Source organism: Amblyraja radiata, chromosome 33 (genome assembly GCF_010909765.2).
Source record: "Amblyraja radiata isolate CabotCenter1 chromosome 33, sAmbRad1.1.pri, whole genome shotgun sequence".
NCBI lineage: Eukaryota > Metazoa > Chordata > Chondrichthyes > Rajiformes > Rajidae > Amblyraja > Amblyraja radiata.
Window position 1 is genome coordinate 14,041,543 of NC_045988.1, and position 12,862 is coordinate 14,054,404.

The 12,862-nt window shown below is 39.3% G+C and overlaps 1 protein-coding gene across 11 annotated transcripts in view; it reads left to right on the top strand.

Annotated features, from left to right (window-relative positions):
• gramd1b (GRAM domain containing 1B) overlaps positions 1-12,862 on the top strand; it is a 406,068-nt gene that overhangs the window by 324,306 nt on the left and 68,900 nt on the right. For 10 of the 11 annotated variants that reach the window (XM_033049646.1, XM_033049640.1, XM_033049641.1 and 7 more), the window contains one exon: positions 8,045-8,065. The exons of the other annotated variant lie outside the window; for it this stretch is intronic. In XM_033049646.1, coding sequence (XP_032905537.1) covers positions 8,045-8,065 — 21 coding nt within the window. The remainder of the gene's footprint in view (positions 1-8,044; positions 8,066-12,862) is intronic. 11 annotated transcript variants of the gene reach the window in all.

The window sequence follows — 12,862 nt, forward strand, 5'->3', positions numbered from 1 at the left end:
GCTTTCCCTCAGCTCCCTTTGATAAAGCAGTCTTGCCCTTAAGTCCTCCACTTTGTTTTCAAAGGACTGTACATTAGCCAGTAGGATAGTAGGGAGAGGGAGCCGAAGGCCCCTGCGCTTCATTCTGACCTGAAGTCCTGCCCGACGGCCACGTTTCCGGACACAATGGAGGCTTCCCCTTTGTTTCCAGGTACTGTACTTGCTGTACCTGCTGTTTCTGCGGACCTGCGCTGGAACGGGGATTCCCTCACAGACGGCAGCTCCAGCTCCGTAACAAACAGGGGTTCCCTCAAAGTCGGCAGCTCCAGCTCCGTTGTTCCTGGAAGATCCAGCCCATCGGCTCTGGGGGTCATCCCGGGGTTTCAAGGTACAGTACCTGTGATCCACAGTCGGGTCGGGAGTTCCACAGCCAGCGTGGGAAAATTTAAAGTCCGGGGTTCCCGCAACTGCGGGAGATCGCGAAATTGCGAGAGCCTTGAGGTGCTCCAGCAGTTTGTCCGAAACGGCACCGATTTCTGCCGTTTTTCTGATCCAGGTAAGTTGTTGGAAGTTGTAGTTGAGCCTTTTCTTTTCCGGAGCTCCGCAAAAGTCGCCGCAGGCAGGCGCCATCTTTGGTTTAGTTTAGTCAATAGTCTAGGAGCTGCTGTCAACCCATTTGGCAGAGCCATGCCATCCAGTTAAACTTCAAATATCTCCTGTTCTTAGTGAATAGACACCGAATAGTATGCATCTTTGAGGTTGATGCATGCCATGTGACCATTTTATAGGAAGCTCCTTTAAAACAGTTGCTAGACCATAACAAAATTTTACTGTTCTGAAAGTCTATACTGCACAAATGAGTTAAACCTGGATGAAGTGACATCCTCCATCTGTCACCTGTCCTGGAAGGCAATCCTGCCCATAATACTGGGCCTGCCTCGAAGACAACTCCGGTCCGAGTTCCAAGTCTGCTTGGAACCTATGTATGTTGTGCAGTAAAATAATCACATGTTATTATCTGTTTTTTAGAACCAGATCTGAAATTCATGTTATTGTCATTTTGAACAAAAACACAAGAGTAAAATTACCAACATGTAACTGGTCCACAATCCCTTGTTTCGGTAAACCCAGACCCACCTACCTCCATAGCTACCGGTGGTCTTGTGGTAAGCCCAAAGGCCCCTGATGCGGGTTCCTTTTCTCTCCTTGATTGGGAGTAGGACTGGTAGGGAGTGTGGATTCCATGTTTCTCCTGACCTCTGCTTGGGTCTTGGTCTGAAAACCTTATCATACTGAGCTTGCCTTGTAAGACAATTCTGGCCATAATTCTGAGTCTGCCTTGAAAGACGACTCTGATCATATTTCCGTGCCCAGCTTTCAAGCTACCACCGGCTTCAGTGAACTGCTTATCCCCTATGGAGGTGTGGGGTGTGTTTGTCGCCTACTGATGAAGTTTGCTTGTCGTTGTACCTTGATTGGTCCGACAGCTTTTGCTTCCTTCTTCTGGTCTTACCTGAAGAGAGGATTCGGCGGCTAGTTTCTCCAATGTCACCCTGATAGCGCTGTTCCCTTGCCGGCATTTGTGCGAATATTCTGCCAACTGCTGGCTCTTGAGGCCATATGCATGTGCTTCAGTATGTTCATACTTTAAATTCGAGATCAGTTACCTGCTGATCACTCACACTCCCCTCCACTGAGAGTGAGATTTGTAGGCAGCCCTGAAAACAGGTGCTGCCGCAGGCCCCTGAGGATACCTGCGCTGACATGGCCCCTCCAGCGGACCTAAATTAGATTCTTGCTTTGGGTTAGACTGAAACTGACCGTGGATGCTCCTCTCCTCAGAGCAGGAGACATTTGTGCAGCCCTGAAACAGGTGCCTGCTGCGGGTTCTCCATAATTCCCGGGCTGATAACTCCCTCCTTTGGAGTATATCATTGTGGAGCACCTCTCCATCAGGTGCTCCATGTGGGTTTTGAACGTTTAAACACGTTACCCATGAAGGAGGTTATCCTCTCCATCCGGGATCCTCCTGGCCTACTCTCCAATTGGGTTTGCCTAGGTACTCCTGGCCCGTTTTGTTTTCCCCATGTGTGAGGCTGCTGGCACGGCCTGCTGTAGAGGCCCGTGCTGAAACTGCTCCCTCCTTCGGAGCAGATCATTGTTGGAGCAACTTCTCCATAAGTTGCTCCATGTGGGAGAGTCGTCCTCAGACGCTCTCCGTTGAGGGAGGGTATCCCTCTTCCCCGGACTCATCTGAGTCAACGGGTGTCAGACTTGCGGGTGGTTTTTAGGTCCCGCAGGACCACCACGGAGCTCCTCCTCCTGCACCAAGTCTTTCCTGCCGGTTCTGCCAGCGGTAATGTCGGGAACAAGACCGTCGCCCGCTACTGGGAATGCTGCTGTCTTCGGCAGCCGACTTCCCCGCGGACCGTCTCCTCGACATCTGGGCTCTGAAACTACAAAAAGCTTCAAGTCCGAGAGAACGCAGGTAAGTAGTTCAACTTTCCTTACCTGCCGATCCTGACGGCTGGGAGGACACAGTGCCTCGCCAGTCCGTCATGCGCGTTGCGTTCAGACGCGTACGCAGACGGACGGCCCTTCTTCACGTAGTCACTCACGTGACTCCGAAGTAAAATGAAAGTTATTGACTTGCAGCATTAACTTTCCCGTGTCCATCTAACAATATAGCTGATAGCCAGCTAGGTTTTTTTTAAACTTTAACCACAGGGTATGTTTGAGACTGCTGTCGTAGCCACACCATGAAACACAATGGCCTGGCCAAAAACTGCTTTGAGGTGTTAAACTGAGGCTACAATCGATGAATTCCTTCCTGAATGGTAAACAGTTTAGAACCTGATGCTTTTACAGGAAATATCTCACTTCAGGGGATCTTATTCACAACAGCTCTTGTTATTAATAAATTACCAATGACAGTGTTTATGAGAAATGGCCTCCAGGAATCTTAAACTTTCCACGTACATTATTGAGAAAATCTGGTTTAAAAAAAAACGTTTTTGATTTTGTTGTTTATAAAAACTTTTGTCGTTTATAAAGAATTATAATTATATTTTGACATCCCTTTTATTTGTTTCAGTCAGTTTGTTTTTTTGGATGTTATTAAAACAATGAATGTTGAGTTTTTCCTTGGGGAAGTTGCCTAAAAGGTATTTCCTGATCCTTTGCTCAATGGGAGATGAGATTACTATCATACTGTCAACAAAAATAAAGGATCTGTAGATTTGATTTTGTCATTTTCTTTGGTTCCTTAGTCTGCCATGGTCAGCAATAATTGCAATCTAATCTATCATAATGCTGCTATTTTTATTGTTTATCGGGGAGGGCGGCAGAATGCTGTATTGCACCTGAGCAAATTTGAATCTCTCTGCCAAATCATTTGATGTCATCAGTGACACAAAGGTAACATGTTCCATTTCCCAGAGCACTTTCCTAGGAGGGAGTACACATACAAACTAGAGATTAAAGAGAAATTGTCTGTTAATTTAATTAATGGAATTATAAAATTACTTCCTTGTAACATTTACGTACAGAGAAAAAAATCCAAACATTGTGTGCATCTACATTAAGTAAGAACGGTGGAGAAAAAACTATCAACTGCTCTGGAAAATATTCAAAGTTCCAAATTCTGCGACCTGTGTTCAACTCGCATCAGATTATTTTAATTAATTACTCCTCTGATTTAAATTGGCTTTGAATCTGGCAATGTTTCTATTTTCGTTATTTTATAAACATCTCTATATTCTCACCTGTCCTTATCTCTGCCTGCTTCTAATCATAGTATCATTCTACCATTTACAGCCATGTCCCAAATTTTGGATTTTCATTCTGAATCCTTCCACTTTAAAACTGATTTTTTTTAGCCTCACTTTAATATCCCCTTAAGTGCCTCGGTGCCAAAAACTGCCTGCTGTGAAACTTCATGAGATGCTTAAATCAAAGCCATTATACAATTGATAGTTATGATAAATATAACATTTCATCAGAAGGAAAATGCAGCATTAAAATGGTCAAATTCAGTACTTAAGCTGCTCAAAGTAGAGGAATGTAGCGATGGATCATTATGATGTAGGAATGGCAAGAAGCATCTTTCCTGCAGAAATAAAGGTCTTAAAGTTGGTTGTTCTGTGTACTTTACCTGCTTACTAGGTTTGTGATAAAAAATTAGGAGCTCTACATCAGGGTAACTGGCATGAAATGGGCTACGACAGAAAAAAAGTTCACAATCATTTCGCCATCTGTTAAACAGTGAGTGGAAATAAAACAAAAACACCCAGCAGGTCTGAAAGCATCTATGGAAAGCAAAACAATGAATGTTGCAGGTGATTTACACGTGATTTATATACATGTTCTATGTATGATTTATGTTGTATCCTAAGCAGGATAGAGGACAAGTAAAACTAGGGCGAGGTGTCAGATTCCTGATCTATTTGTGCTTGCAATTTTTCTGCCCATATTACGCATTTTAAAGTAAATGCAGATGAGAGGCATCTTGCTTTCACGCTGTATCTCTAAATACAATGCCAAAGCTCATTGACCTACAACAAATAGCACAGAAACAGACTCTTTGTGCCAACCAATAGCTGCTGCCATTATGCTCCAATGATCCCTACCCTTTCCCAATTTAAATCGATCAGCGTAACACTTCACTTGTCCCCTTAAGAACATCTTTATTATTAAAGCAAACCCCTTGAGGAGTATAGAGGATATAGGAAATTGGGTGAGCAAAAAAGAGGCCATGAGGTATTTTGAGTATGTATATCCTGTAAGATTTTGCAAGTATATTAGGAGTAAAAGGGCAGTTCAGGAGAGACAACAAGCAATCTGTTGGAAGACTTTGCAGGTTGAGCAGCATCTATGTGTGGGGAAAGGGATGTAAGGGTTTTAGGTTGAAAGCCTGCATCAGGATTATCAGAAAGAAAAGGCCAGTATAGAGAGGAGAGGGGAAGTAGTGAGATAGGAACAAGTTGGTAATTGGTGGACTAAGAAGGGATGAAGGAAATATCAGGTAGATTGAGCCAGGTAGGGGAAGGAGAGGGCTACGAGTAGAGTTGGGAGACAGAAGCAAGTAGGCGATAGATGGAAGCAGCTTTAAAAAAAAAGACAAATGGATCCAGGCAAGGAGAAGGTGGAGGTGAAGGTGGAGGCAGCCAGGTGGGTGATAAACAGGAACACAAAGTGCTACATTTACATATTTACATGCATGTTAAAATATTGTGCTAAATATTTCCCAGAATCGACAGAGTTTCACTCTTTAAATAATCGCAGATTAGTCATTTTGATTATGTCAGTAAAATATTTTGGATGTGTTGTTACAAATAAATTTCCCAAACTGTCACAGGACTCGTACCAGTTTTCAAACCTTGTGTTTAGATCTTTTCAAGGTTGAACAAGTACAAGTGTTGGACATCATATTCTGCTTGTTCAAAATAGCAACAGGATGAGGTAAATAGGAACTTTAAAGGAAAGTTGAGTGTGATATGCTTTGTAGAAAGAACAGCCATCTCCAGCATTTATTCTGTGAGGCATCACAACATAAATTCTGTTCTTTTAATTCTGGTTGCTGTCTTGAAGCCAATTGGGTTTGCCACTTTTCCCAATTCTGCATTTTCTGCATTTTATTAGTTTACTAGATAATTACCTCCATTGTATTACCATTGCCTACTCTGTTACCTGTTCAAAATATGTGTTAAGGTTAATTAAACAAGGTCTTCCAATCTGAAATCCATGTTGGCTATTCATTATTCTGCTTTTCGATTCTATTATTTGACCCATCATTAATGTTAAGCTGATTGGTTACATAGTTCTCTGGACATGTTTAATTTCCCTTCATAGATGTAGCTGGAATATTTGTTATTCATCGATGCTCTGGCAGTATACCTTTTTCTGATGAATTATTAAATTTGCTTGGAAATGACTTATCCCTAGATTCTTTTAAAATATAAGGATAGTGTCCAGGAGTTTTGAGTATTATTATTTTAAATAAGCATTTTACCTCTTTTTGGTTTATTAATATTATTGCTCATCATCCAAAATAATAATCATGTATTTATTTCTTAACAAATACTAAAACCAAATAATGATTTTAATATTTTTGTTATCTTGCTATTGCTTTCTGTAGTATTGTCTTATTTATCTCTTGGTAAACCTATTCCTATCATTTTTCTTAATAATGTATCTGTAAAATGTTTTATAATTTGATGTTTTATTCCTTGATAATTTAATTTCATATTATCTCTTTAATTTTGAATTTCATTTGATTTTTCATTTTCCTTTTCTGTTTTACTTCTGTATGGCACCCAAAGGTTGTATAATTACCTCTCAATGCAGAGGGCCTAAATTCTTTATCACACTTTTGCCTTTGTTCTAATCGTTGCAGCTCAGTGTTTGGTGGGTTTGACCTCTTGCAACACTTTTTTCTTTGTAAACCAGTATTGTCTAGTCTTTGGCAATTAAAAAAAATCTTGATGGATTTATATTTATCAAAACAAGGCAACATTTGCTATCATATCTCCAATGACAGTCACCATGGATAATCTGAAATTTGGGACATGGTTGTAATGTGAACTATTTCCTTGGCCTTTATCTTTTAAACCAGTGTTGAGATATTACCAAAAAACCAAGGCCAACATGGATTGTAAAATTTGGAGGGGGGGGGGGGGGGGGGGGAAGCATGTAATGTTTCAACTTTTGAAGTTCCTGAGTCATCGTGGATTTTTGCAAAACATTTATTTTCAAGTATAGATTGTGAAACGTGGGTTATTGTTATAGTTCTTTGATTCCAAAAAGCATGCATGATTTCAATCCTCAGCAAATGATTGGAGCTTCTCCATAATTATTGTAATATATCTAACTCCTGGTAAACACTGCCGGTAATTTGAAGTTTGTGATTAGGTCAATACATTTTAGTTGTAACCCAAGTGGTATCATTTCAACATATTTGTGTGCAATTATATCAGTTAAGTCTGCATTCAATGTGCATTTTTGAGCTAATATATTTCAATTCATGTGTGCCTCAGTTTTGTTTTGTTAGGTAACTTTTTGGCCATAAAGACCTTGATAAATTAAATTTAAAAATCATGCAAAACCGATGCGGAAGTAGCTTAATTATTTACAATGTGAGGACTGATTGTGCTTGTGTCACAAAATGTAAGATATAAATGCTTTGTGTTTATGTCTATTCCAAATGGATAATTTTCCCATCTATTATTTATTTGAAGAAATCATTTACTCCATCATCACCTGTCGATTTTTGTTCTACCTCCATAGTTAAAATGGAAAAAGGCCCCATTGAATGAATATGAGCACAGCGTTCTATATTGTTAACGCTAAGCTCTTACCATTGAAATGCACCAATGCACAATTATTGTCATTCTAAATTCCATGATCACAGCAGAAGTGTTACTGACATGTCTATTTGTCTTCTTCAGTCTTTTTGAGCCAGAATGCAAATTTGAATGTTCATTAAAAAAAAAAGCTCAGTCAGCATGCATCTGGTTTCTTTGGACAGATAATATCTTGTGATCATTTGTGTCAGCAATTCTGGTGGAAAAGAACATCTCTGAAATTTAACCATTCACCCACCTCAACCCACAGTTTAAAATCAAAGATTTAATTAAGACGTAGATATATCATTAGCGGTATTCATCTTAATGGCTGATTGTATCATGCTGAATATTTATCATTGACAATATCCATCCTCATGAATGCAGCAATATTTACCATGAATTTGGCATATATTGCAGGGTTAAAGGGGCTCTTTTTGTGTTGATACTGTTAATAATTTGCTGGCCAGATAACCACTGGTTTTAGATAGAGTGCCTATTTAATAAAACACTCAATATTAATCATCACAGCCAAATGGACAGTGAGAAAGGGCTGAATGTAAATCTATTCTGTCAGTTTCTGATAACCAAATTGGCTTAAAATGATTCTGTAAAGACAGTTTATTGGTACGATTTGTAATTTTTTTTCTTATCCTGCTATCTCCTTGAATGTTTTGTTCTCCACTTTTGATATTTACAGTTTTCTTTGCTTTGTTCTCTTACAGAAAAGCCAGAGCTGGTACAATGTAAGTCTTCCTGTTTAATATCTGTTTTCTTTGTGTTAAAATATCCATCAGAAACAAATGATTCCATTTGACTGCTGTAAGTGATTTTATTCAAATCTAAATATCTCATCATCGCATGTGCTCACAAATTAGCAAGCATTAGTGTAAATTAAACTGCATAAATGAATAATTTAGTGACAATATAATATAGTGAAAGGTCCTAGTCATTTAAATCAATTTGGCAAATAATCTTAACTCTTGCGTTGCGTCTTGCAGCTTGCTATTAACCCATTGTGTTGCAATGACATCTTATTATGACAAAGAAAATCGAAAGCTTTAGTTTTTATATAAATGGGATTGAGAACTGGTTTAACATTCCTCCTGCAACACCAGACATAACACAAAGACACTCCAGGGGAATGTATTGAAGCATTATTGATCCTGGGGCATTGCAGACAGAGCATAAAGGGTGTCAATGACCACAGGTGGTTCAATTTATCTATTAAAGCAGCAGGATAGCTCAATCCAATCTAGATATCTTCCATTTCCGTCGCTATCCCAAGCTATCAAGTCAAGTTGCACTGATACAGACACCAGTTTGAACAGCCATTAATACATCACTGTGGCTCATGTCACACTTAGGCTCTAATCTAGGGATTGTTTTAATTATTTCACAACACAATTGGCTCTAATGTACGTCATAATATTTTTTGAGGAATGACTTAGCTGCTGTTTTTTTTTGCCTTCTCTATGGAACAGTATCAAATGTTCACTTCCAATTGTTGCTCTTGATTTGATCTCTGTAAAATCCAAACACTGAAATGACAATTAATAATTAATATTTCTCATAATCTACTCCACCGTTTCATGAAGACTATTTTTACAATGATTTCACAAAATGAATTATAATCAGGAATGCCAACAGTGCATGCTGAAATGATGACGTCACAATGCATCATGTGCTAACTATGCATCTTTGCTTGCATGAATTAATAGAATGATGAATGCTCAACTGAATTTTACTAATGTCTTGATTAATGCAATCATAGTTACAGTAACCAGTATTTATGCTTCACTATATTCTGCATTACAATGTTACCTGATTTCAATGCCATTAGGCTGGGTTTAGTTGCATCTCCATTCCTATGCATGTTATGTAAATATTGCAGGTGTTAAATTGCACTGAGTATTTACTGCCCAATCTGAAAATTCATCTGAAATGCTTTCAAGTATATTAATGCAAAGGCTATTTAAAAGCTATGATCAGGTTGCATGATTGATTTCTTAGAAACGTTTATCCAAGTGACACGACATCTAGTGTGTCTGCACCCATTTCATGTAAAGATATCTGATGCCTAAATACTATAGTTTGATATAAAAGACTAGAAGCAGTTAAGATGGCAGGCAATGAGCACACAGTATCATGTCACAACAATTTGTAATGTATAAATATGCACAATTGCTGAGAAAATTCTTCATAAAAATATAGATTTTTTTGTAGCTGTTTATAATAATTTGAAACATATATATCTGTGTTTGATCAAGTTAAACAGAATCATGAAATAGAAGCTGGTTTTACCAAAATTTGATTTTTGAAATGTTTGACCAAGCTGTGATGTGCTTTCTTTTATCTTGGATTCTATAGGCAAAGTATAATCAAAATTACTAACCAAAAACTACTTTGGAACTGAATAGTATTTTTACTGGCAGAACTATCTGTTTTGCATTTTCTGAAAACACATTGCTTTGCTTTTTGTGCCAGAACCTCTGCTCTCTTAATGGCTCCAAACTCGACAAGATGACATGTAACAATTAGAAGATTTTGCAGACCTTCATCATTTATTTACAAAGACCATCTTGTAATAATTACATAATTCTTATTGAAGAAAATCACACATTGCCGTCACTTGTGCATGATGTCATATTGATCGAATGTCATTCCGCACTTTATGGCTTTTCCAGCTTTCCTCATAAAAGTTTGCCAAAAATATTATAGTATTATTCTGTTAATTTCAATAATGCAGCATACGATGAAGGATCAGGAGGCAAAGACACAGATATTGCGTACTTGGTGTTTGACCCAGACGATTTGCAGAGCATTGCTATTATCAGCAAAGCTGTGCTTGTGACAGATTACATAGATGTAAAAGATGCAAGACAGTGTGAACGGAATTGCAAAAATCAGGTCCATGTTTGTGTGACCATGCAGATGCAAAAGCCGTAGTCTCTAGGTGGCGCCAAAGTATTCCTGGTTATATCTTTGAACCTGTTGTAGCTGGAACTGGACAAAATCACTATGTCTCTTTGTCAGTTATTGTTAGATAGAGCTCTTAAAGATAGCGGAGTCAGGGGATATGGTGAGAAGGCAGGAACGGGGTACTGAATGTGGATGATCAGCCATGATCACAGTGAATGGCGGTGCTGGCTCGAAGGGCCGAATGGCCTACTCCTGCACCTATTGTCTATTGTCATTCATTTAGTTCACAGAGTTACCCACATTCTAATTGCAGCAACTCTGATTGTGTGCTGAAGAACCTTTTGCATTTTAATGCTCGGGAACAGCCCTTCATCTGAGATCTGTCTGAAGAATTGCACAGGTTAGGGAGGAGTCAGGTAGGTCATGAAGGTGATTGGGATGACAGGGTTGCATGGATAATCTGTGACAAGGGGTGGTCAAAGAATTGAGTCAGATAATTGGGAAACTTGTGGTAGACTAGATGATTGGTGCATTGGGTAGGTGTAGTCAGTCAGACGTGATGAAGAGTATAGGGTGGGAGTTTCAGATAGATAATTGGGGAACAGTTTGTGCCAATGTTTGGCATAGTGGAGCTGAAGATATTGTGAGTGATGGAAAAAGTCTGTATGATCAGATAAAAATGGAAAGTTAAAGCAAGAAGGACATGTTGGTCCTCAGTCACAGGCCGAGCAAGAAAAAGCTCAATAGTTAACAGCCAACCCCCCAGCAATGTCAGTGCTTGAGATTGGTGGAATCAAGTTCAATAGTAACTTGCTAAACATTTACAAACAAAGTTGCAGGATAGTGGAGAAAAGGTATAAGAAAGACTGATTACATAGCTCCTCTTAGCTCTTCACAGCTCTTTCAAAGCACCATTGCAACTGCCACTGTCTCCTTTAAAAAAACCCAATGTTGTGCACTTTAACTATCCCTCCCCACTCATCAATGGTTCAAATTGTCACACGTACCTAAGAACAGTGGAATTCCTTTTTGCATACATGTTGGATTACCAGCATACTTTCAGAGTAATGGTGGTACATTGTTTTGCCTCTGTGGAATATTGAGTGAAATGAGACTTTATACTGGATTTTCCTGTACCTGGAACAATATAAGGAAATGCCTTTATTTGCTCTCCTGTGCCTGCTGCAGAAGACGGTAAGATCCAAATGATAAAGTGTAAGATGACATTCTGTCTCCCCTGTCAGGCTTTGACTGTTTAGCAATCCTTCACACATCCAAATAAAAATTTCCTCCCTGCAAATTTTACAATTACACATTGTGTGCACAGCAACAGTGGCACAGCTGTAGAGTTGCTGCCTCACAGTGGCAGAGACCCGGGTTTGATCCTGACTATGCGTGCTAGCTGCACAGAGTTTGTACGTTCTCCCTGTGAGTGTGTGGGTTTTCTTTGGTGCTCCGTTTACTTCCCACACTCCAAAGATGCACAGGTTTGTCGGTTAATAGACTTCTGTAAATTGTAAATTGTCCCTAGCGTGTAGGATAGTGCTGGTGTATGTGGTGATTGCTGGTCAGCGTGGATTCAGTGAGCTGAAGGGACTGTTTCCAGGCTGTATTTCTAAAGTATGAAATCTAAAGCAAAATGATTTGTGACCTACATTTTGGCTCATAATGTATGGAATGCTGTGGCAGTATTAAATTCAGTAACATTTTAATCATTCCCTGATTCCTTGAGTGTAATCAAATAATTTTTTAGTAAGGTCTGCACATTGTTTTCTTCCAGATTTCTTTTGTTCGTGGCTCCTGTTTTGTTAACCTTAACCTGTTCATATTTTCATGGGAATTAACAGCTGTGGTTGTTGTCTAGAATATTCCATTTATATATCTCTCTGTCCACAAAATACTGAACTTTGGAGAAATCTGAAAAGCAGAAAATACTGGGAATACTCAAAATATCAGGCAGCATCTGTGGAGAGGGAGAACAAAGTTGACACATCTGCCAATGACCTGTGTCCAGAATGCTGATGCTACCTGACCTGCTGAGTATCTCCAGTATTTTCTCTTGACATCCTGCAAACCTCTGTAAACATCATGACTGGATCTACTAATTTAAAATCCTAGAGGGTATTGCTACACAATGAATTTTGCAAACAAAAACTCAAGTTTGACTCTGATAATGCTTCAGAGGGAAAACACATACTTTGGGCCAAGGATAACACAATTGATATCTACAGCATTCTTTCTGGTTGGTGAGGTGGGCTTAATTGCACTGTTTCCTTTTTGTGTGAAAAGTAAGAGTTGCTAAAGGATGAGTTGTGGTGGGATTAGAGAGGCTTCGTGAAAGGATTTTTGTTCAATGTGCCATAATTTCATACAGAATCATTGGCTGATCAGCTGCGAATAAAGTAAGTTGGTAACCAGACTAAAAATATGTTACTGTTATGTAAATTAATGAATCAAGCTTTGTATCTTTGGAGACGCGGGAGACTCTGAAGCAACAAACAATTAGTTGGAAGAACTGAGGCAGCATCTGTCGAGGGAGATGGACAGTCAACCTTCCAAAACATCAACTGCCCATTACCGTCCACAGATGCTACCCGACCCACTAAGTTCCTGCCACAGAT